The 26279-nt window shown below is 37.8% G+C and overlaps 1 protein-coding gene across 21 annotated transcripts in view; it reads right to left on the reverse strand.

The window, feature by feature from the left end:
• Positions 1-26279, reverse strand: part of CYRIB (CYFIP related Rac1 interactor B) — a 147824-nt gene that overhangs the window by 20214 nt on the left and 101331 nt on the right. For 10 of the 21 annotated variants that reach the window (XM_081504035.1, XM_081504039.1, XM_081504038.1 and 7 more), the window contains 2 exons: positions 9854-9936; positions 2880-3001 (listed from right to left, as the gene is read on the reverse strand). In XM_081504035.1, coding sequence (XP_081360161.1) covers positions 2880-3001; positions 9854-9926 — 195 coding nt within the window. In that variant the 5' untranslated portion in view covers positions 9927-9936. Of the gene's footprint in view, positions 1-2879; positions 3002-9853; positions 9937-10853; positions 10937-26279 lie in introns of all 21 variants that reach the window. The other 11 variants (XM_081504047.1, XM_081504042.1, XM_081504045.1 and 8 more) reach the window with 3 other exon arrangements.

Raw genomic sequence — 26279 nt, forward strand, 5'->3', positions numbered from 1 at the left:
TATTTCACATTATGTTAATATGACTATTTCAAAGGGGCTATGATATTATTCTGATGTGCACAAAACAATCCTTTTAGCCTTTAAGCCAAATTTCAATGGTTTTATGTCAAGTAGTAAAAATTTGTTCATTTTATTATTTAGGGAATAAGCAAACAGATATAAATTTTAAATTTATTTTCTTCTCTTCAGAAGCCTATCCAATGTCTCTTGCAAGGATTTAAACACCATTTTCTAAATACCAACTCATTCTCATAATATTAAAATGCTCCAGCAAATGCCACCCACTGTCAAGACTGAACAGAGTTAACTATTTCTCTGGGTGTGCCTTGCCTGGATTTAGAACCGAAGACACTGGCTGCTCTTCTATGACAACTGTTTATGGTTCTCCTTATACTTGTGACTTTCCTCTCAGATCAGTTCCACTGCTGTTAGATAACACTTTTGACATAGCACCTATATCACAGTCCAATGTGAAAAAGGGCACTTAGTGAGATGTCAATGCTTTTTTAAAATAAGTGATGGATACTTTAAAAAACAAAATAACATGCAAAGTGCTATGGCAAAAGAGTACAGGGAAATAAATTATTGGGATTTGAAGGAAGGCTAGGGACTGAGCAGGAAAAGAAAAAAAGAAGTGCCATGTTCCAGACAAAAACAAAGGCAAGGAACTGTACATGCATTAAGACATTAGGGAAACAAGCAGTCCAGTGTAGGAGAGGTAAGAAGAATAGAAACAGGTGAGGCTGTCATGGAGTAGGCATTGTAACTTTTATTTTCAAAACTGTTAAAATGTTTGACATATCAAAACATTAGCAGAAAGTTCTTATTTCCCTCTTTAGTGGTTTATTCTAGACAATAAACTTTGTTTATTTAATAGATTCTTTTTTAAAAAAAAATTATCTTACTTATTTATTTGACTGCATTGGGTGTTAGTTGCACCACACGGGATCTTTGCTCTTAGCTGTGGCATGTGGAATCCAGTTCCCTGACCAAGGATCATACCCAGGCCCCCTGCACTGGAAGCACGGAGTCTTAGCCACTGGACTGCCAGGGAAGTCCCTAGATTCTATCTTAAATCAAATTTTATTCACCTTTAGAGTCATGTTTAATAAAGTGCTATTTAAACAAATATATATATAATTCACATCATTAGCACAGTAATACCAGTAAACTGTCAGTCTATGTTCTATGTGTCAGCTTCTATGTGTCTCTTCTGATAGATTATCTACCTTTATCCTCAAAACAACTCTATGAATTGCTTCCAAATTTTTGCTATGATGAATAAGGCAGCCATAAACATTTTTACATTTACTTCCCCCTTGAATGATAGCCTTCTGGAGAGTATTTTCTAAAATTAAGTATCTGACAGAAGAGTATAGATGATTTTATAGATCTGATTTTACACCTTGTCAAACTGACCTCCAAAAAGATAATGATTCTACAATGTCACTTGCATTGATTAAGACTTTCGTAAAAAAACAAAAAAAAAACCTGTTTCTTCATAAACCAACCTCCATTAAACTTTAAACACTTTGTTATTCTATTGTGTGCCTTCTCAAAAGGCAGGAAAGTTGTTCTATTAAGTCAATTAAGTCTTCACACTGACCTATGACAGTTTCAGTAGTCACATTTGTTCTTTACACATTTGATTCATACTTAGCTTTGATATGTTTAGAAAACTTGAAATTCACAGAAATGGTTACATGCCTTCATTTACTGAAATTGCTAAGGTTTTAACTCAAGCCAATGATACTAGCAAGATTAGTCTTCTTGCATTTATTCTTCAATAGTTACTAACTGCTTAGCAAGCACTGTACTAGGTGCTGATAACACAAAAATAAGAAAGAAACCTTCCTCAAGCTAGAAGGCTGAAGAAATAGACATCATATATCACTGATTTTAAAAAAAAGTGGTGGCTACCATTAAAAAAAAAAATGTGCAAAGTGCTATGGCAAAAGAGTACAGGGAAGTAGAAGATTACTGGGATTTGAAGGAAGGCTAGGAACTGAGCAGGAAAAGAAAAAAAGAAGTGCACATTCCAGACAAATACAAAGGCAAGGAACTGTACATGTGCAAGACATTCAGAAAATAAACAGTCCAGTGTAGGAGAGGTAAGAGAATAGAAGCAGAAGGTCAAGGAAAAAATGAAACAACAAAGTGTGAGCTATGCCTTCAAGAAATATAATGAGAAAAAAGAGACAGAGGGTCCAGAGGCCAGGGAGTTTCTTTGGGTAGTACAGGACATCCAAGTGTATGTGTGCATGCATGGGGAAGAACTCAGTAAAAGAAAAAGATGCAATTAAGAGAAGGAAACTAAAAGAGTAAAGTTTCAGAGGGTGGAGAACAAAGGTAGAGAAGTTAGTCTTGGTAAGAGGCAGGGACACGGCTTCTTCTGGGGGAAAAAAAATAAAAGAAATGGAAAGAGATGGATGAAAACCTGGATAAGTTCAGAGGTTTGGGAGAAGAAAGCTGAGGGAGACCACACCCTACATTTGCTCTCTGGCAGTGTCAGACACAGTTGCGGGGGTCCAGACCACAAAGATGGTGTTGGCTTTCTCCTAGGAAGCTTAGGAGGAGCAGAAAGATAGACTGGCAGAACAGAAAAGCCACAGAATGCTCGATGCTCTCCCCTCCAAAAACAGTATGAACAGTACCCCCATGGATACTGTAAATTTCAGGTACGAGAGTAAACCAAAAGAATTCTCTTTAATATATATAAATTACATAGTTATAGAACCTTGCTTTCTGTTTACCCTTATATCACTGCAACAACTTCTGAAATAATGCAAGCGATCTTCCTTTAAATAACTCTGACTATGCAAATAGACAATATAATACAGGAAACAATAAAGATTAAAAAGAGGGACAGTAATTTTCACCTCCCGTATTTCATGGCCAGCTCCTCTATACGACTGCAAGTCCTCCAGGATGCCTTCTGCATCTTTTAGAACCACATTCACCTGGTTATAAATTTCCTTCTCAGACTCTGTTGGCTGGGCATCTAAATAGCAGGAAAGCACAAGAAAATTTACAGTCACATGATTTTTTTAAGCACATGTATAATAACTCAAGTATTAAATAATCCAATTTTCTAAAAAGTTGGTTTGACTTAACATTTTTTCTAATGCTAACTTCACACTTCTTAGAAAAGACTGTCATTTTCCCATAGTCCTACATTTGAATAGCCTCAAGTTGGTAAATATCATAGAGAAGCCAAGGAACAACAAACATTACTATTCAAGTTACAAATCATTGTGTTATATTAAACAAATGAGAGTTGTAACTCAAAAATTTTATTGTCAGTGTATACTCACTGTTTCTACTATACTCACCACTAACAGTAATGACTATAAATGCATAAGTAACTATTTAACTCAACAGAAATGAAAAGCCAACTAATGTACCTGGCTCATCTACAGTTTAAGACATAAACTACTTTCCTATAAAGTTCACTTTAATGATTGAGTTTTGATATAAAAAATTAGAAACTAAGAAAAAAGACTTCAGTGGTTCTAAAAACTACTTTATACTCTGACCAATGAACTTCTCCACTGATGAACAAAAGGTGCAGATTCCTATGCAGAAGAGTTTGAGTTATGAAATGGCTCCAGAATTACTAGGCTGCTGCTGCTGCTAAGTCGCTTCAGTCATGTCCGACTCTGTGTGACCCCACAGATGGCAGCCCACCAGGCTCCACCGTCCCTGGGATTCTCCAGGCAAGAACACTAGAGTGGGTTGCCATTTCCTTCTCCAACGCATGAAAGTGAAAAGTGAAAGTGAAGCCACTCAGTCGTGTCTGACTTGTCACGACCCCATGGACTGCAGCCCACCAGGCTCCTCCGTCCATGGGGTTTCCCAGGCAAGAGTACTGGAGTGGGGTGCCATTGCCTTCTCCAGAATTACTAGGCTACTAAAAACTAGATACTTTAAGATACAATATTATCACTGAAATTTTGAAATACTAATGCAAAAACTGAGTTCCTATATACTTGGGACTGAGTGAGAAGAAAAATGAAGAGGGAAATATAAAAAGCATAGTTAGGAACATAAACATATGGGCACTTCCACCATGTGTGGCGTTAGCCACAGAACAGGGTTTAATAGGTGAGCAGTTCTGGGTTTCTCTGGATTTCTCTGCTAAGGCCTGAGGTGCCAAAAATCCTGTTTTTAATATATTGGTCATTTGTTTCGCTAAGGATAAATCTTTTTTATTCAATACATTTGATTTTTGGTGGGGGGAAATGAGGGAAATGGATGTTCTGTGAGGAATCTAAGTTTTTCATAAATCTTTCCAACTAGACTATATTCAAGACTACAGACAAGGCAAAAAGCACTTAAAATAATAAACATTATGATTACCATAATGTTTTAGAGAGCAATTGTGGTGTCAGAATTCCTCCATGTTAAAATTTTCTTACACTCTGGAGGGTAGGGGAGGCAGACCAAATTTATAAAATGAATTAAGAACATTTCTCATAAATATCATTTACCAATCATATATTACTAGACATAAACTAGTACCTAGACTTTTCTGCACATACTCCACCTCACCATAAATACACAAAGATCTATTTATTTCTTTCCTTAAAAAATTTTTAAAAACTTAGTTCACACATGAAACTAGGAGTCCAGGTGCTTAAAACCTGGAACTTTACTTTGTGTTTAAGGCAAGTCATAATTCAATTTCATCTATTAAACTTGCCAACTAGTCAAAAATATATCACTTATATTTTTAAATCAACAATTACAGTACCAAATTTTACTTTAAACATATTTAAGACAGTACTACAGCAACAGTAACATTCACATGCAAAGCCAACTTAATAATTTGTGTTCTCAAGTTTGTTTCCTTATATTGAAAATCTCCTTTCAGAAATCATGTATTTTTTTAAAAATGAAACTGTTATGATAAATTACACAAGAGGAGTCAACTGAAAAATTTAAAAGACTCTGTGTCCAAAGTTATAAAGGTATTACTAGGAGCAAATACTGATATTATAGCTAAATGATTTTTTAAAAATCAGAGTTTGCCCTTTAGCAGTAATATTTTTTTCATTTAGCCAGACCATATTCTCCAGTCGTAATTAGACACACACTAAAAAAGAGTACACCTTAGTTGTAACTTTTTATACTTACACCAGATGCAGTAGAGAAAAATTTTACATGCAAAAAACAGCAGTTTTATACTTTCCATATGAAATTATGAAACTACAGACATAACATCAATAGTAGACACGTATCATAGTTTGAATTCATGAAGTGGGAATTCATGACAAAGGACAATATTTGACTATTATATATTAAAAGATATTTGTGAAGTTTGAAAACCCTAAACTATGTATTTTGGGTGTGGTGACTAGCTGTTAACAGAAAAATATAACACTGAGAATTATATACAAAAGAAATATTATCAAGAAGATTTAAATAGACCTTGGAAGTGGTTAATCATTATTAAAGGTTTAATAAGTACGAAGAAATTTAAAAATAAAGGAGAAGATTCCAGTTTCCCTTAAGGGTGGGAAAAAATACCCAGCACCACACTGATTAAACATTTTTTAGACTGTCACAGGAAAGTCACATTTATAATTTTGAAAGCTGCTGAAGACTGCTGTAGAAATGAAGACAAACAGAAAGAGCAGACAGGTAAGCACTACTTTACTGATAGCAAGTCATGCAAAAGGGTGACATATTTGGGAGGGAAAAGGACTGTATAAAGTAAAGCATTTTTTCTCCAAAATGGGATCAACCAAGACTTGTCACTTTGATTTTTCATAACAAAAAATGAAAAATTTAATCACTTGAGGAAAAACATATCACTTAGCCAATTAACAAAAGGACATTCATTTGATTGCAAAATGTTATCTACTACTGAGAGTAGGCATAGTGATTACTCATCAAGCTTAGTTTTAAAAGCTGTTCAAGGGAAATTAAAGCATGTTTCAGTTGCTCTTACTATTTGAAGGTAAAATTAATTATTTTAATAATTTCACACCAGTTTCCTACTGAAGAGTCACTGAAAGTAACTGCTAAAATTTAAGTTGTTATGGTACAGAGACAAAGATGAGCTACAAAAGGAAAAAAATTTTAAGTCACATAAAAACTGTAATTGTGATAAGAGGTTTTTCTGCTTTCATCTCACTCATTCATGCAGTAAATATTTATAATCCCACTGAGGCAGGGTATGTACAGTACATACCACTGTTCAGTGTATAAACTTAGTACCTAGTAGATTTTCCATAATAAATACTTGTTGAATGAATGAGAAGGTATAGATTTATAAATATGCCTCCAGCATGTGTTAAAGAAGGCTATTATGCATTTTTATATCTAAACAAATATAACCCTACATCATTTTAGAAAAATAAATATAAGAAAATGCCATCAGAAATTTCAAAGTACAGGGCCAAAAGCAACTGAAAATATATAAAAGGTAAAATGGAAAAACAAAAGACTAAGAAAGTGGGTACTGTCAAAAATTTTTTTGACTGGGGGCCGAGGGAACAGGAAGCACAAAAGACACAAGAATTCGAAGAAATGTATGACTAAGTGGAAAGGCTCTTATAACAAAGAACTAGAGAAAGTAAGAGTCTATTTCTCACAAATAACCACCTATATTTACTCTTCTATTTGGTCTACCTGGAGTTACACAAATCAAGGTTAACTAATGAATACTGAACTTCTGTGGTCATGAAGCACCTTGCTAAAGTTGGGAAAGGACATAAAAATAAAAGTCCCTCTTCTCGCAAGATACAATTGCGTGAACTAATACACATAGTAGTTACTCAGGCTAAAGATCTGTCATTAGAATGAGCTATAAATTAACAATGTCATTATAAAATAAGAAATTTCAAGAACTAGAAGAAGCTGTACAGGCCCCAATTCGGTGCTTTTAATATGCTGTTATTAGCATAACTGCCACCAAACTTTATGGGGCAACTCTGGACTTACATATTAATTAAACCACTATTATTAAAATAAAATCATATAGGGATAATTTAAGAAAAAGACCCTCTTTCTAGTACCTCGAGTAGATACTATGTTTCACTGAACACAGAATGTTACTTCATGCCTTAAGGCTTTTTTAAAAAATCATGTTGTTCCTTCTTCTCTACCATCCTGCACTAAATTAGCATAAAACATTCTTATCACCCTTCACAACCCAACTCGAATATCACCGTCAGGAATTCTCCCGTCATGCCCAATCCACTCACAGGTAAAGTTAATCCTTTTCCTGGCCTATACTTTGAATGATGTAAATAATTAGCTTGCACTTCTATCTATTCTACTGGATTGAGAACTCCCCAAAGGCGAGGGTTGTATCTTAGTTATCTTGGCATCCCCAGTAGCTATTGGCTGGCACACACAAGGCAAGCTGAAGCAAAAAACTGTGTGTGTGCAAGCACACATATTAAGGGCTAATGATGTACTTTAAAGACAGTCTTCATTTTGTAAAATACAGGGGTCCATTAAATCATAGTTCAAAATTACTAGAATAGTTAAATTTTTATACAGCTTGATGCAAAATGCCAATATATCTGTCTGTATGGTACTGTTTCTATAGCTGCCCAACCATGGAGCTGCACTGAACTAGGTAGGCTTGACCAATTAGAATGATGGTAAGAGTAAAGCTAAATTATTCTGGTAACTTAAAATTACAGTTTATCTAGAAATAAATAATTGTTTAATAACTTTAATAACAGAATATGACTTTATTTTCATTAACCTAATGAACTGGCAAATCACCTGTGTTGGCAATTTTGAATCTGGTATAAAATGGTTAAAAAGAAAGGAAGTTTCAGGGGGTCACTATAGTAGCTGAACGATAAAATACACTTTTACAAATGCACATTTCCAAAAAGAAGACAAATATGCAAATGGATAAGAGATAAAACTGATTAAGACAACTCTGATGTTAGATTCAAAAGAAAACATATTTAAAAATGTAACTAAGAATTAACAGGGACAAACTCTGACCTAGTTTGCAGTCTGTTTTCACTACATTTCATTTACAGGTTACCAGTGTCAAAAGTTTTACATTGGCTGACATAAGCAACAAATACTTAATTAATATCTGCCTTTAAGAAGTTAACACTTTATATGTAGTTCTTCACTGTTGGTTATTCTTGTTATTAACTTTAACCTTTTCCTGCTACTACATTAGCTATTTAAAATTTAAGGATAACGATCCAAACCCCCACAGATTAGAAAACCAAGATCAAATAATATTTTGAAAACTACAGTAAATTCATGCTTCTCACTTGACCACAACATAATGCTAGGTTTATAAAAAGATCAAGTGCCAAGTCTTGAACAAGATCTTGACTATATCCAAGCCAAGATTCTGCAAATGTAAGGAACTTGAGACAAAGATAAAAAGGAGACAGAACAGCAGAAAAATATATAGGAGCAAGTTTGAAACAGATGCAAGTAAACTAAAATACAGCTCTAATGTAAGCTGCCTCATCTGAAAGAATAATCCTCAAATCAGCAAAGTGCTCAATATCCCCAAGCTGATTAAAATTCATGCTAAACATGCATTTAAAATAGCATTGTTAAATTGTTGAGAAGGGTCAAGAAAACTCACATTCAATAACATGGTTCTCTAAAAACCAAACAATATGGTCCTGACGTTGACATTACTACTCTTCACTAGCCTGCACAGAGTATGCAAACTGTCAGTATGAAACATTAATAGGAATGTAATAAAAGTGGAAAATTATCAGAGACCACAGATTGCCCCGTCAAATGGAGACAAACTATAAATTAATGTGCTCATATGATCTGTCCTGGTTTAAAGAAAAAAAATACAAATTATTCATAAAATAGAATGAACTGTATAATATGACATAAACTGAAGTTGATGGAAAAAATGCAACGTCTCTGGGGGGATTTATTTTAAAAATCATAAAAAGTCTTAAGTGTGTAAAAAACATGTTCAAATGTTTTAATCTCAGATGAAAATGCAAGTGGTAACATGATTTATAACCTAAAGGCTCTTCACCCTTTCCTAACAATTTTCTAATGATCAGTTAAAATAGCAACATTCACACTAAAACACCAATTGAATATCATTGTTCCCAATTTGACAACCAGACAAGCTAAAGCAATACTGACAGCCAAAAAAGCAAAAGCTTTTCAACATGCACAGAGGTCAATGACACTTACCTGCCACTCTTAGACCATATTACAATAGGTCATGCAACATAAAACAAACAAAAGGCAAATTACTTAAAGGTCTGTGAACCCATTATTTTTCTTTTTATTTAGAGTTAGAAAAATATGAATTCCTGAAATAAATATATAATAAATTTAACTTTTAAAATCAGTTATCTGCAAAGATTAAATAATTAAGGTTCACACTTACCTTTTAATATTATGCCCAAATTACTGAGCTTTGAATGGCCTTCATGAACAGATTTTGTATTCAAAGTATTTCAATAGGTACATAGAGTAATTGAAACCTAATCAATTTTTCTCAACTACAGTAAAATTTCCCCCAAATATTGCTTCTAATTAACAAATCTTGAAGAAGCATATCCTTTCCACCAAAATCTTTTCATAAAAATGCTTTCAGAGCATCTCAAATGTTTTTATTAGAGATCTCAAATTATAAAGTAATGTCCAACTAAGAGATATAAATCTCTTATAAAAATGCAAGTAAAAATATAATCACAACTTAATCTAAAAATATGACTTCCAGTTCTAGAAGGCACAAGAAGTTTTACTCAAACAATTCATAGCTCAGTCATGCAAAGCAAGTTAAAAAGATGGCAAAGTGGAAACATTCATTTAGTGCAAGACAAACGCAGTCTACTGCAGGCAAAGAAAAATAGATATAAAATCATCTTCTCACTTTCAAAATCAAGGAAAAAATTTGGCCCCTGCTCAAGGTCTGTGCATGTCAAAACTTTAAGAAGATTCCCCATGTTAAGGTACCTGTCAAGACAAGAATGAGAAAAGAGAAAATATCCCTTTATAAAAAAGAACATCTGAAATTTAACTTAAAAAAAAAAAAAATCGCAACAGGGAAAATGTTCATTAGGCCATGAATTCGTCCTTCAGGTTACCCAGACTGTGCTCGGGCAGACAGCAAAGCAGGCTCTCCAGGTGCTGATTTGTAGGACCTAGAGGTGAAATGTAGTTTTCCTGTACACAATGGCACAACTGTTGCTCTAATTCTTCTTAAAATTCTCCCAAGTTTCATTAATGGCCTTATAATGAAAAATTCTTTAAGTATTCCAATAGTGCTAGTATTCTGAAAAAGAAATTTCTGATCAAGAATTATTCACAGGTAATCTTGTTTAATATTGCGCTGAAACAACAATTTATTTTAAAGCCAAATGTTAAGAGTTTCGGCCACAGCTCACCTTTGCTTTCATCTTAGAGTAGCAGAATATTACACTACTTCCTGTATGCCGTTCAACAAAGAATGTATTTCTAACCAAATTTGGATTCTCAATAATTTGTGGAGGTTATTTAAAGAAATGATTCTGGATATGCAGCACAACTCTGATTCTTCATACGAATAGAATTATTATAGGATTATAAGCGACCAGATTGCTGGGCAGTCACTGAGGCATACTATTAGAATATTCATCATAAGGCTAGTTGCTTCATGGACTAATGAAAGGACAGCACTGGCTACACACTCAACATGATTCGGCAAATGAAAAACTAAATTATACATATGATGGTGATGTTTGCCTACGATTAAGAAAAAGAGTCATGCAAACTTTGTGTGATCCCCGTATTTTATTAACAAATAGCCTGGCTGGCCTTCACTCTGGTGTGAGTATTAATTTATCTTTCACCTTTACCATTATGCACCAGCCGTGAGGGGCTAAGAGACTTACTTTCAAAGTCCAAGAAAAAATGTGCTGCATTGTGGTCTATGTCCCTGGTTAGCACCTTAATGAGATTACCCATGCCAGCAAACCTAAAAATAAAAATGGCAACATCATTTAGTTCCAGTAAAAAAAGTTTTAAGCAGAGGCCTGGGATTCGGCAAAGGCTGGCTTGCTCATGATTACCAACAGGTGCGGGTTTATATGCTTCTGGCATTGAAAATTTGGAACAACAAAAACACGTTTGGCTCTGAGTTTATAGCTCTTGTCCCTCTTTTCCACATATCAAAAAATTTACATAAAGCAAAACTGGAAAGAAAGATCAGATTTTTACATATAACTTACAACAGTTACATTTCATTAACATCTATGCTAGTGTTACTCCTTTAAAATGCTTGAGGCATATATTCTCAATTTAAATTAACATTAAGAATAGATTTCTCACCTAAGGAAATACTGAGACCATTATTTTTAAATACTGGGGATATTTTCCCTCCTGTAGAAGCAAATCCTATTAGGAGTATAAGGAAGACAGTATTCAAACCACACTTAACCATTAAAGACTGAAGGGAGATACCAATTAATGACTCATTTTTTTAATTTTACCAAACATAAACCAGTATTTCTACATTTTCTATATTTCTAAGATTAATCAAACTTTTTATTATTTAACTCATAGGTTGATTATTCAACAATATCAACTGTACACAAAGTATGTAACTTAGGAGTTAATAGAGCAAACCAACACAAAGGGAGCCAGCAAATATTACAATTCTTTAAGTTTGCAGAGGAAAAACAATGCACTGGTATAAACCTTTCCCAAGAATTTGCCATGACTCAGTGGGGATGAAGGTGTAAGGAGGGGTCAGGATCCTCCAGGAAATCAGATTCACACCTTGAAGATGTAGCAGCTATAGGGAAGGCAGTCTAAAGCACCACAAACAGCCCATCCCCTCCTCTCCTCTAAGCTCCATACTTTTTCTCCAAATATGGAAGCTCTGGTAAAGGTACATGAAGTGAAATATAAAGTAGCAATATTTTTATCAATGAAAGAAAACACCTTATTACTCAACCCCTATGACAAAAAAATCTGAACCGAGTTAGCACCCTGGCCACCTGTGCTGTGCTCCCTTCCTTCACCTACTCCCTGGACACCGGCATATGTTCCTAACTCTAAGCTCCCAAAGAGGAAAAAAGAGTCTGCGTGTAACGGTTATTCACTTTACAGACCAAAATCTGATGAACTGGTATACACTTCTTAGAAATGTTAAAAGCAATTTAGTTTATTCACAACAATAGTTAACACTGAAGGGACCCCTCCCTTAAAACAATGCCCCTTATAGCAGCAATAGGGATCTATGTTCTTTTTGATACTAAAATTCCTATTACACAGAATTTCACTGAAAGGATTTTGTACAATGTATGCCACAGATGGACTGTCTGAGATTAAAACTAAAAGAGAAATATTTCATCTTAATTATCTTCTACACTGTAAAAAGTTTAATAATACCAAGCTTTTATATACAAGAAAATATAACCAAAGAATGATCTCAATGTATTACTAAATCTATTCAATAAATTTTTTAGGAACATTTGGGAAAAAACTATTTCACAGCTTCAACTTTTAAAACCTTTCAAATATATATGGAGTATGTTTCCAAACATATATAAATTCTGTCACTAACAAGAACTAAGACCAAATATACAAAGAATTACCTACTGGTATCAAAACTTCAACCACAGATGGAAAATCAGCATGTGAAAGGACAGTAACTGTCTTTAAGAGGAAAAGGCAGCACGCCATTTGGTGTTAAAAGAGCTTAATCTATGGAATCAAATCAAAAGTAAAACTCTACCTAAAGAGCTGTTTGCCTTGAGGATGGTAGTCAACTTTTCTGGGACTCGTTTTCCTCAGTAAAATACACATTTCACAGTAACCATCTTAAAGGGTTATTATGAGAGTTCAATGAGATTAAATACCGATTTATTAGCACAGTGTATGGCACACAGAAACCATCCAATTAAAATGTTCCCTGCGTTATAAACCAAAATTCACAAAGTAACTTAAAAAAAATAATAATGGCTCTGTTTCTTTTAACTCAAACCACATTTTTCTAAATTGCAAAACCCATGGCCCACTTTTGTCAAGAATATTGCTAAAATGCTGCCCTATAATTAGTCCTACGAGACCACCACCAGGTAGAGGAGAGAGGCAGAAGGGAGAGATTCAAGTTTCCTTACCTTAGTACTTGGATGCACTCAGTTGATCCTCAGGGAAAATAATGAAACTAGAGAAGTGTATCTGCTCCATTTTTCTACATCTCCTTCAGTAAATTTCTTCCACTACTTAGTCCTTCTTTAGAGGCACCGCAGCCTAACGTGACACTAACACCCCTCACCCTGCATCATACTTGGTCTTGACCTATTCATTCTTCACAAGTACACAAAGATTCAGAATTCTTTTTACATCTTCATCCCAAACAGTGACTCTTAGCTGGAAAATGGCCCAGTTTATCTAGCACAGGTTTCTCAACCTCAAGACTACTAACATTTGGGGCCGAGTCTGGTGGCTCAGCTGGTAAAGAATCAGCCTGCAATGCGGGAGGCGGGAGACCTGGGTTCGATCCCTGCATTGGTTAAGATCCCCTGGAGAAGGGAACCCACTCCAGTATTCTGGCCTGGAGAATTCTATGACTGTATGTATGGTCCATGGGGTTGCAGAGTCAGACACAACTGAGCGACTTTCACTTTCATGCCTTTGTTGAGAGGGGTCTGTCTCACTTTGGAAGGTCTTCAGCCGCACCTTGGGCCTCTACACACTAGATGCCAGTAGTAACTAACCTGCCACACAAGTTGTGACAGACAAAAGATTCTGGAGAGCGGCAAATGTCTCCTGGGGGCAAACTCCACAGCACACAGGAAGGAGGCTGTGCAGGCAACCCACATCATGTGTTCCTCTGAACAAAAACTCATGGAATTTTTCAAAGGTCTGAAAATGGTTCATTATAATATTATCAGTTGTCCTATCTTTTAATGGTCTTCCCTGTAGCTCAAACGGTAAAGAATAGCCTGCAACGCAGGAGACCTGGGTTCGATCCCTGGGTCAGGAAGATCCTCTGGAGAAAGGAATGGCTACCACTCCAGTATTCTTGCCTGGAGAGTCCCATGGACAGAGGAGCCTGGCGGGCTACAATCCGTGGGATCGCCAAGAGTCAGACACGACTGAGTGACTTAACACTACACTACACACTATCTTTTAATAAAGTCAAAGTTTTACTCGCTCAGTCCTGTCCGACTCTTTGTGACCCCATGGACTGTAGCCCGCTAGGATCCTCTGTCCACGGAATTCTCCAGGCAAGAATACTGAAGCAGGTAGCCATTCCGTTCTCCAGATCTTCCCAACCCAGGGATGAACCTGGGTTCTCCTGCACTGCAGGCAGATTCTTGATCATATGACCCACCAGGAAGCTGCTTATTTTTTTAATAATAAAGAAAAAAATTAAAACCATATTCCTGCTGTCTTGCACAGTTTACAGTAAAAAAAAAAAAACAACAAAAAAACCCTCTCCATCTCCAGAGTGATCGATTTCAATGCCTAAGAGTTTGCTGCTGCTCAGTTGTGTCGAACTTCAGGTAACCCCACGGACTATAGATCACCAGGCTCCTCTGTCTATGTGATGCTTCAGACAAGAATACTGGAGTCGGTGCCATTTCCCTCTCCATCTCCCCAGTGTGACTGATTTCAATGACTATGACATAACAGTATTTGTCAGTTCTGTCAGGTACTAGACTGCCAAGGTTTAACCCCCACGCCCCCACAGCTCTGCCACTTCTAAGCTTTGTGACTTTAGTCAAGTTTCCTCACTTCTTCATGCCTCAGTTTTCTCACCTGTGTGCACTCAGTCGTAACCAACTCTTTGTGACCCCACGGACTGTAGCCCGCCAGGCTCCTCTGTCCATGGGATTTTCCAGGCAAGGATCCTGGAGTGGGCTGCTATTTCCTTCTCCATCTCATCTGTGAAATGTATATAATAATAACCTCCACTGCAGAGGGTTCGTAGATCACTGAAAGGGTTAACAGAGTGTGAGGAAAACCTTCAGGCCCACGCCTGGCAAAGCAGCCGTTGCCCTTCCTCCGGCTGCTGTCCGAGTGGCCTGACTGACCCGCAGGGTCTGCTCCCAGCGGCAGGACCTGTGCACATGAGACTCTGGAACCCGCATGTTTCCCGCCCTTGGAGGAAGCCAGTCTGTCACAAGCCAACATGCAGTTGAGAGTCACATGACATGTCCTCAAGTCCTTCGTTTCTCATTCTATTTGTTCCCAAGTTTCAGCTGCTGTCAATTGCCTCAGTTCAGTTGCTAGATTTTCCTCTGGTTTTAACGCATCCTAGTTTCTTTCAATCAATGTCCCTTTTTACCTTTTTAGTTGAGCAGGGCCTCTGTCATTTGCATCTAAAAGAGTACTAATACGATTTCTGAATTTCAGATGAATAAATGAACCTGATACAAAATACATAAAAGATTTTTCACATTATATAAAACTTGGTCCAAAATACTGATAGACTTGAGAGGTACTATTTCAAAGTTAAATAATAAAAATTACTATTTACAATGCTAAACTGTAAGTCTGACCATCTGAATTCAGGAGGAAAAAGTAAAGAATTTCCTTTTGATTTACTTTTCATTGTAATTCTTGGATTTAAACTAAATATTATAAATATTTACTAAAAAAGCTAAGAAGAAATTTAATATGCAGAAGTCAGATATAGTTTACTTCAAGTGTTTGCAAGATTTCTGGTGGAATTCTGTGACCATGAGCTCTTATTTATGCTTGTTTCAAAGCTGGCAGCTTATCTGGAAAGGAACATTTTCTTCCTGGCAGGTAGTCTGTCAAATGTATTTCTGAGCTCACAAAAGGCACTTAATAAATACATTAGACCATTTTCTCATACATCTGAAAAGAAGTTTCCTTAACTAGAGTAACAGAAGCCCCTGGAAACACAACTATATGGTACAGTTAATGTGCTATTTCATCTTTCTTTCCAGAAAATTCCTAAGAGATGCTGCTACTTCATTTACCCTTTTGAGGTCGGGGCGGGGGGGTCTTATAATGCGGTCTCCTCTGCCTAGAATGCTACTTTCAAGGGTTTTCCTCACAGCTGGCTTCTGTTCATCCCTCAGCGTCTATGTGTGCTTAGTCACTTCAGTCGTGTCTGACTCTTTGCGGCCCTATGGAGGAGCCTGCCAGGCTCCTCTGTCCATGGAATTCTCCAGGCAAGAGTACTGGAGTGGGTTGCCATGGCCTCCTCCAGGGGATCTTCTTGACCCAGGGATCTAACTCTGCCTCCTACAGCTACTGTATTGCACACGGATTCTTCACCACTGAGACACTGGGGAAGCCCCTCACCCTTCAGGCCTCAACTCAAATGCCCCCTCTTCAGAGAGGCTATTGTCCCTAACCTTACCAACAGTAGCTGTATCCCTGCCCGGTTATCTTCCATCACATTGCCCAGCTCTCTCCTTCAGCATACCTAACATATTCTGAATGACTCTGGTTAGTGTCAGTTTTCTTCACATCCAGTTTATAAATTTAATAAATACTTCTTGGTGGGGGAAGAAGGAAGGAAAACTCAAACATACTGACAAGATTCACTATAAATCACAGTTTCTTAAACTTGACATTTGAACCACATAATTCTTTGTTTGAGGGCTGTTCCCTACATTGTAGGATGTTCAGCAGCATCCCAGGCTGCTACCCACTAGACACCTGGTATCACCCTAAAACCCAGCTGTGACCACCAACACTGTCTCCAGATAACATCAAATATTCCCCAGGGGGCAAAACTGCCCCCAGTTAAGAGCCACTGCGTTAAACGTGTGACCACAGACATGAAGTGTGTTCTCAGGTTAGCTGAGCAATCCTACTTCTCCTCTCCCCACCTCTACCAACTGACTATTCCACAGGCTTTTAACAAAAATCGCCTCAAACCTCAACCAATGTATATTCCATCCTCACATGAAGAAATGACCTCCTTATATTTTTACCCCCCCAAAAAACAGGAAAAGGAAACACCTACTGTCCTTTCTACCCCCCTTATTTCATTAACAATCACTTGCTTTACCTCTGCACCTGTTCTGACAAATGCCCTTCCTTCGGGGGCCTGTTCTCCTCTATATGAAAAGCAACCCTTCACATCCTCTCTACAATCGCATCATCCTGCCCATCCTCCCTATAGCAACCTGTCAAACGAGCTGTCTGTAACTATGTTTTCCTATTTTTCTACCTTTCATTCTCTCAGCTCATTCCAGTCTGGCTTTTATGCCCACTACTACTACGAGGAAGCTGGTTCTCTGTTAAGTTCACTGAGACCTGCATCTGGTAAAATCCAAAGGCCAATTCTCACAGTTCAACTCACTGAACCTCTTAACCTCTTAATAGCCTTTGACCCAATTTATTATTTGCTCCTTCCTCAAACACTTTCTTCATGTGACATTTAGGGTAATACATTCACCTGAGTTTCCTTCCTGCTTTACGGCTATTCTTCTTCTATATGCTCCTCTTCGGCATACATGCAGCTATTTCTCCTATCTTAATACAAAACAAAAACTCATCTTGATACTATTTGCCTCCCCAGCTCCCACTCTATTCCCAGCTTCTCTGTGCAGGAAAATTCCTTAAGAGGAGTTGCGTACACTCAGTGTCTTTTATTTCTCTGTTAAGTCCACTCCAACCTTGCTTTTTGCCCAATCCTATACCACCAATGGCACCCCACTCCAGTACTCTTGCCTGGAAAATCCCATGGACGGAGGAGCCTGGTAGGCTACAGTCCATGGGGTCACTCAGAGTCGGACACGACTGAGCGACTTCACTTTCACTTTTCCCTTTCATGCACTGGAGAAGGAAATGGCAACCCACTCCAGTATTCTTGCCTGGAGAATCCTAGGGACGGCGGAGCCTGGTGGGCTACCGTCTATGGGGTCGCAGAGTCAGACACAACTGAAGTGACTTAGCAGCATACCACCAAAACTGCTCTGGCAAGGTCATCAAGTAATACCCATTGCTAATTCCAATTATCAGCTCTCAAGTCCATACCTTATTTCACCTGTCAGGAGCATCTGACATAACTGACACTCCCCCCTTAATACACTTTCACCATTAGCTTAAAGGATGCCCCATCTCACCTCCCTCACTGCTCCGCAGCCTGCTTCTTGCCACCATCACCTCCTGCCACGATGCCTTTAAAAGCCTCCTAACTGCTTCTACCTTTGCCTCCTACTACAATCTCTGAGGCAAAGCAATCTTTCAAAAATACAAATGGACATCTTTACTCCACTCAAAAACATGCAACAGCTTACTCCTACACTCAGAATAAAATCCAAACTCCTTACCAGGTCGTACAAAACCCAGCATGATTTTTCCCTGACTCACTCCAGCCTCAACTCCCATCACTCTCCACAACAGCCTGCTGCAGTTTCTCTAACACAGCAAGACTTCTCTCTCCTTGGAATCTCTGAACTTGCTTTGCCCTGGCCTGGGATGCTCTGCCCACAGACCTTTAAGTAACAAGCTATTGCACTTCCTGTGGTCGTTGCTTCAATTAGATCACCTCGGAGAGTGCTTCCTTCACCAATCCGTCCATTATACCTCTTCTCTCTTTCTCCTCTCTATCCACTTTCCAAACTGATGGTTATCACCATCTAACACATCCTCATTCTTTTGAATATCTGTTTAGTCTGTCTTCAACTGCAAGGTGAACTCTAAGGAGATAGGAGTTTTGCTTTGTACACTACTCTATCCCCCACATCTAGAATAAAGCCTGGGATGTTGCAGGTAATAATAAATATCTGTTGAATAACTGCATGATTAAAAATACACAAAGAACTTCCCCAGTGGTACAGTGGATGAGAATCTGCCTGCCAAGGCAGAGGACACAGGTTCAATCCCAGATCTGGGAAGATCCCACGTGCTGAGAAGCAACTAAGTCCGGGAGGCACCATCACCAAAGGCCGTGCCCAGAGCCTGTGCTCCACAACAGCGGAGCCACCGAGCCACCGCAGATGCAACCAAGAGCAGGCCCTGCTCTGCAACCAGAGAGCTGTGAGCAGCAAGAACCCAGTGCAGTGGCTTGGGGGAGAGGGGTGGGGGAGAGAAATAAAAATTTGTCTGTAAAATTATAGGAGTACTCCAAAGAGGAGAAAAGAAATACCAAAATAAACACTGACAACTGAAAACTCTTGAAAAAATAAGGAAAAAAAAAAAAGACCTGAGAATTTAGGAAAAGCTTACTCCCTTCTCAAATACTATGAACATCAAGAAAATTACAGTTTGCCAAGTTAACTTACAAAGAACCTAATATCCTCCCACAGACATAAATATGGCTCCAAAATACAAATAAGGATGCAGACTGGCCAACACCAGAATTCTGATCTTTGTAAACCTGAACTTCACTCATAACATTAAACAGTAATAAGCTTTAAGGTGTGGGTTTAAATGTTAATTTCCTTTAGACGATATATCCTCCAAAGAAACTATTTGGGAATTCTTCACATCTTCTGATAAACAATTAAAATCACAGTGTTAATTGTGCCCCCTCAAAATTTTATGAGGAGGACAAATTCCAAAATCAAGCCAATATCCATTATCATCTTCAACTCGATAAATGAATAAAGAACACAAAGAAATATGAACTGTTAAGAGAAAAAGGAGATACTGAAAAAATTGTTCATTCTTTCTAACAAAACTTAAAAACAATCAATTACATAAGAATGCTTTAATATCATCCCATTTCTTTTAATTTATGGTGACTAAAAATGCGTAAATGTGAAAAAAATTTGTCAAAATGATCACTAGAGACAACCATTTTTAGTGTTAAAGACTAATTTCTTCTATTTACCCAAGCTCTGAATTCAAGGCAAAAAGGTCTTCTTTTGCCTAGGATTACATATGATCATACAATGTTCCTGAACTATATTCTGTTGCATATAAAATTTTACTTAATATTAAATATGCTATTTCTCAATCTTACAGCTATTCAGACCTCTGAAAATCTTTAAAATCAACAAGACGGTGGGTATGGGATTCAGCTATGCTTCTGCTTTACTTGTCTACCAAGAAAATTTCTGATTCTCATATAACCTGTACCATGACTCTGAAGCAGTATTACCTGGATGGAAAATCAGTAATGAACATTATGACACCATGTTCACTGACAATGGTACATACATGATGAAGGCCAGGAATGACTAAAGAGTCATAAGCTTACATTTTGTTCACACTCTTCAGTTGTGTATTCAGAAACTATTACACAATGTAATGTAACAAACTGTAGCTTGTACAAGCAAAAAAATAATAAATCCCTTTAATAATTCTCCTTCCAAAGACAAACTACCAGAGATACAAGAGAGTCCAGAATTGCTTTGTGACTATATTCAACCAAATAGTTATTACATGTTTAAAAGTCTGCCTTACTGTAAAAAGTATCCATATTGTACTCTGAAGATAATTAACACCACCTTCAGCAAAAAATATTACTAATAACTTCCACCTGCTAGAGCCTGTTAAAATAACCAAATTCACGTGCTCTAAGAGAGTAATTACAGAAATATGATATGACACACCCTGAAAAAAGCCTTCCATCAATCTGCTACACAGAAAATGTTGCAATCTGGTGAATAAAAAAGAGAAAGGCAGGTAGAAACTCATAGGGCTTTGCTATCTTGAAAGCCATTACATAACTGCAGTGCAATATTTCTAGGTCTAAGGTTTAAGGATAAACATTTCTCAAGAGATTACACAAAGCAGCAAGTATAGGCTAAAATAGTAGAAACTTGAAAATAATTCAAGTGATATCAACAATCTCACTTGGCATGTTTGCTTCTGAAATAATTTCAGGCACCATCTTCTTCAAACATTGCACCAAGTTCTGTTTGTAGACCTGCTTCTAGACTGCAACATCACCACCATTTGAAAGCACATGCCAATTTAATATTGCAAATAACAGCAGAAGTGACTCCAGGAGTAAGCTAGCAGCTGGCAATAGTATAGGAATAAAAAATTTTCAATAGGTCAAACTTTTAAATCTATTACAATTAATACCATTATAATCATTTTGATAAATTTTCAGATTTATTCATCTATATCAGATGTTTATTCTACAATGATTTTCAGCTTTGGCCTTAGGTGAATATTGAAAAGTGAAAGCATCAGCCAGTCAGTCATGTCCAACTCTTTGTGACCCCATGGACTGTAGCTTGCCAGGCTCCTCTATCCATGGAATTCTCCAGGCAAGAACACTGGAGTAGATAACCACTCCCTTGTCTAGGGGATCTTCCCAATAATGATATTCAGTTTTGCCCTTAACTGGATATTAATTATTCGTCAAATGTATATTCAGCGTGGTAGTGGTTTAGTCGCTAAGTCATGTCCGACTCTTGCAATCCTGTGGACTGTAGCCTGCCAGGATCCTCTGTCCATGGGATTCTCCAGGCAAGAATACTGGAGTGGGTTGCCATTTCCTTCTCCAGGGGACCTTCCCGACCCAGGAATCGAACCTGGGTCTCCTGCATTGCAGACAGATGATTTACCAACTGAGCTAGGGGGAAAGTCAAAGGCAATACTCGATATAGGGCAGGGTTCATATTCAATAAACATCTAATGAATTAACTTAATGACTGTAAACAGGTGAGTCCAATGATATTTCTTTAATTTAAAGGATCAGTTAGGTACACAGTAGTTTAAAGGAGAAGTATGATCACAATTCCTTCTTAGCTTCTGATATAGCTGCAATTCACACTAGGAACACAGCAGTTAATGGTATTAAACACACTAGTTTTATGTAAGAAGCTGAAAACCCCCAATAGGTGAGCACCAGTATAATGCAGAGAAATAACCAATTCAAGCAAATCTGCCAATAAAGCATCTGCAATAAATAACGTGATATTAAGCTATCTGCTCTCCCGATGGCACTGCAAACGTACATCACACACTCACCTTCCTGCTCCTACTTCTCCCCTTTCCTCCACGCCTTCTTCCCAACAAGAAAGCTGCTCAACAGAATCATTGACACAATGACAATGACAGCAACAAACACCTGCTCATTACATAGTACAACCAAGATTTCCCTTCTGCTCCTGACCTTACTGTTTTCTCATCTTTTTTGTGGTAAACGTGCTTAAGCAGAACCTGAGCTCCCAGGACTGCAAGTCTCCCCCCATGTCTGGTTCCACTGAACTTGCAAAATAAGGAGACTCCTCATTCTCTCTGTGACTCTATATTCATAGAACTTTTCCCCCTCGCACCTGAACCCTTAGAGCATGAGCTATCCAAGAACAAAAATTTGGAGAGGAAGCATGAAACTGCTGTTACTGTCGTCCTTAATTCAACACGGATAAGCGAGTGCTGAGGAGTCAGAGGTGGACTGTGATGGTTATTCACCTATTTCTCACTCCCCACGCCAATCTTTCTATAACCTGCTTTGTGATGCTGGGCAAGGAAGCTGTCAAGTTCACGTCCTAGACTACTTTGTCAGCTGAATGCTCAGTATATTCTGTCTGGGGGAGTCACAAAAAGAAAACTGGAAGGTGGGAAGAAAGAAGGTCCTTCTTTCTGTTTTTCAAGTTCTGTTAGCATTTTCTGTGAGCAAAAGGCAGCTATGGTTCCAAGCTCTAGTTTCTATGGCACTCCTGGCGGCAGGGAAAGGCCTGGCCGCCCTCTTCAGAGGTCTAAGCATCCAGTCTTCCTCCTTCAAGCATGTAAATTCTTCCTAACCCACCTCTTGCCTTTTGCTTTAGAAGTGATGGTTACTTCCTGTGGGTACCATTAATATCTACGCTACCTCGTGTGATATAACATATATATACTTGGTCTTTATCACCAGTTCCTTACACAGAGCTCCTAAATCCCTTGAACTTCTGGGGTGGCAGGAGCCTCTTTTGTTTTTGTAGATGACTCTTGGCAAGCCTCTAGTTAGCTTCAAGATGGGGACTGGTTGCCACGAAGCCAAGGCATGACCAGACAGCTGCAACTTTCAGCGCCATCTCCTGACCTCTTGACATTCAGACCGGGGCGGCCCACATCCACGTGCCCTTAGCCATTCCTCTCTACTGAAGTCTGGGTTGATGCTGAATCAGAGAGAGCCTTGGACATTAGGTTAAGAAATTTTATTTTTTGCAATGAATATATTCTCTATTCTCTGTAAAGGAAGGGTCATGGGTGGCTTTAAACATTTTTTAATTGTAAAAAAAGAATTGAGTTTGATCAAAGGCCAATGACTTATCATCAGTCAGGCTTGCATTATGAAGCTTCCAGGCTGGTAAATGCAGCTACTCACTGGAAGAGTGGGACAGCCCAATTCCACAGAGACAGAAACGTCTGTGCTCAGGATACTTCCAGACCTCTCACCTTATGCACCTCTTCATCTGGCTGTTTATCTGTATCCTTTATAAAATCCTTTATAATAAACTGAAACAAGTACGTAAAGTGTTTCCCTGAGTTCTATGAGTCACTGATCAAAGCAGATCACTGTATGTGAGGAGGGGGTTGTGAGAAGCCTTGATTCATAAGGGGTTGGTAAGAGGTAGAGAAGGCCAAGGACTTGCGCCTGGCATCTGGAGTGGGGACAGTCTCAAGGCACGGAGCCCTTAACCTGTGAGGTGTATACTCACTTCACACAGTTAATGTCAGAATCAAAATGAAGTGCAGGACACCTAGACGGTGTCTGGAGAGTTGGGGAATTGGTTGGTGTGAGGGAGAAACTCCACACATTTGGTGTCAGAGGTGGTGTTGGAAAACAGTCCAGAATGGGTGATAGAAGTGTTGTACGTAAAAACACAGACCCCAGCATCATTTTGCTTGGGCTTCCAACACTTGTGTAAATAAATTCATACATTAAATTTCCTGTTTTAAAATACTTAGCAAAGTTTCTGCCTTCCTGGTTGAAAGCTGACTTATACAGAGGGACTCAAAGAGAATAACTTAATTCTTAACCTTACCAATACTATCTAATCTAGCATCACCATGTATTAGTGTAGCTCCTAATAAGGTGACACTTTGATTTTCCTTACTCTGAAAAATATAAAGAGCGAGAAGCAGGATCTAGGTGTTTCTAGGTGCCCAGCTACAGTATCATTATAGCAGTACTAAAATCTCACAAGCACATGTCAGTATCAATATATTTTACTAGTCTAGCAATTTCATGGAGTTAAGTTATTGGCCTTAAAGAAATGTGACATAAAGAATGGAATGAAAATTGGGGGATTTTGATTTCTAGTTCTGACTCTATCACAAAATCTGTGACTTTACACAGATCAGTTTACTACTCAGACTGAACCTCTCACATCTCTTCTGGCTATGATTCTACACATGGTATGATACACCTTTCCTAATGCTGACATCTAGTGGATACACTTAAATTTAGTATTTAAAAATGAATAATCTTAGTTAAGCTATTTTAAGTAAAAGACTCACTAGGATGCCTGGTTATGTACAATAAGTACAATAAATTAGGAGACCAATATTGCTCCTTAAATGAAAGTGAACCATGATAAAATAATATTACATCAGATTGTCCTGGTATCTTTGAATTTGATTCAGAGATTACGGGTACTCTTCCATATACTCAGCCATTAAAAATTAAACCACTATGCAAATTAGCTGCCTGAGTTGCAAATTTAGAAGAAAGCAAAGAAATGGTTCCTGCTTGCGAGTCCTGCATTCAGGGACAGACACAGGATATAACAAGGGCTAGTACAAAGTTCTAAGGTAAGTGACTTATGAGTGTATAAGATGGTGTATGATGGAAACATGAAAAAAAAAAATCCTGAAACTCAAAAGTACTTGTTTTATAAGGATTTATTATGAAGGTTTCTCTTTAAAAACTATGACTACTGAACAAAAACAGTATTCTGAATTCACTTTCTTAAAACCTACCACTATTTTGAAATCATGAAAAAATTATATGTATCAATACTTGTATATGGTAAAAATACATATATTAAAATGCAAGGGAATGATAACCACAAAATTCAGGATATTGGTTATCTCTGGGAAGGCACAGAGCCATAGGGCTGGGAAACTTCAAAGGTTTAGGGAATACTCTAGACCCTCAATGGCTGGTAGATTCATGGGATTCTTTTTAAGCTTTTAAATTCCTAAAAAAACTTTAGCCTCAGGCAGACATTCTATTATACAGTCACTACTCAATAAACATTAGTTGAATTAATGAATGAATTAAAATTCAAGTGAAAAAAGCTTGTTCATCAAAGAAGAGCAAATTTAAACGAAGGGCATCCGTAAAAGGTGCAGCTTTAGGTCAAATGAAACAAACTGTAACTTTACAAAGTAGGTGATAAGCTTATGGAATGTGCTACCTGCAAAGGAATAATTATAAGTTCCACAAAAGCTGAGAAACTCAATTAAGGGCAAGGCTAACAGGCAAAGGTTTACTGCTAACACATTAAAGCTGCTCTAGACAGCAATGATATCTTCCCACAACACTCTTTATCACCACTGAACAAATATGCATTGGTATTTCTCATGTTCGTATGCATTACAGCAGTGAGAGCCAAAATTCTTAAAATCTTGATCCTAAAACCTAACATTCATCCTCAGAAAAATCGCCTTTTAACATATCTTGGCAGGGAGGTTAAGGGCTACAGAGATGTTCTCATCCACTACATACACACATTCTGCCTCATTCTCCCAAGAATGAGACCCTCTGATTTCTCTCCCAGCCACCAAACTACAGCAGAAAGAGCAAGGAACTCGGGCCTCACTCCCAGGTAAGGAGGTCTCAAGGTGGTAAAAAGGAGGAAATACAAACTCACCATCATTCTTTTCCCTCAGAGATTTCAGAGCAGGAAGGAGAGGGGGAAAACAGGAGACCTCCAAGCTCAAAGAAATCTGCCAGTATTTGATATACACAAATAAGAATTTCTAGTTATTACATTATGACTGTAATGGTTAAGAGGCTCTTAACAACTTTCCTTCAGGGATTTCTCTGGTGGTCCAGTGGTTAAGACTCAATGGTTCCATTGCAGGGGGCACAGGTTAGATTCCTGGTTGGGGAACTAAGATCTTGAATGCCACAAAGCACAGCTAAAAAATTTTTTTTTTAATGTAAAAAAAAATTGTCCACTTTCCCTCATAATTTGAATTAAAAGATAAAGTATTCTCTGAAGCAAGAATTCCTTTTTTTTTTGGGTGGACTGTGGTTTCTTCTTCTTCTTTTTTTTGGCTGCACCAGGTAGCACATGGGATCTTAACTGCTCCACCAGGGATCAAATTTTTGCCCCCTGCACTTGAAGCACTCTTCCTAACCACTGGACCACCAGGGACGTCCCTGTGGTTTCTCCATAACGTTAACAGTCACCATGAGGAGTGAAAGATAACCAGACAGAAAGGCTTAATATCCAATCATCAACGAATAAGAAAATCTT

This window comes from Giraffa tippelskirchi, chromosome 6, assembly GCF_054371585.1.
Source record: "Giraffa tippelskirchi isolate mGirTip1 chromosome 6, T2T-mGirTip1v1.2.pri, whole genome shotgun sequence".
In the NCBI taxonomy this organism is placed as follows: Eukaryota; Metazoa; Chordata; class Mammalia; order Artiodactyla; family Giraffidae; genus Giraffa; species Giraffa tippelskirchi.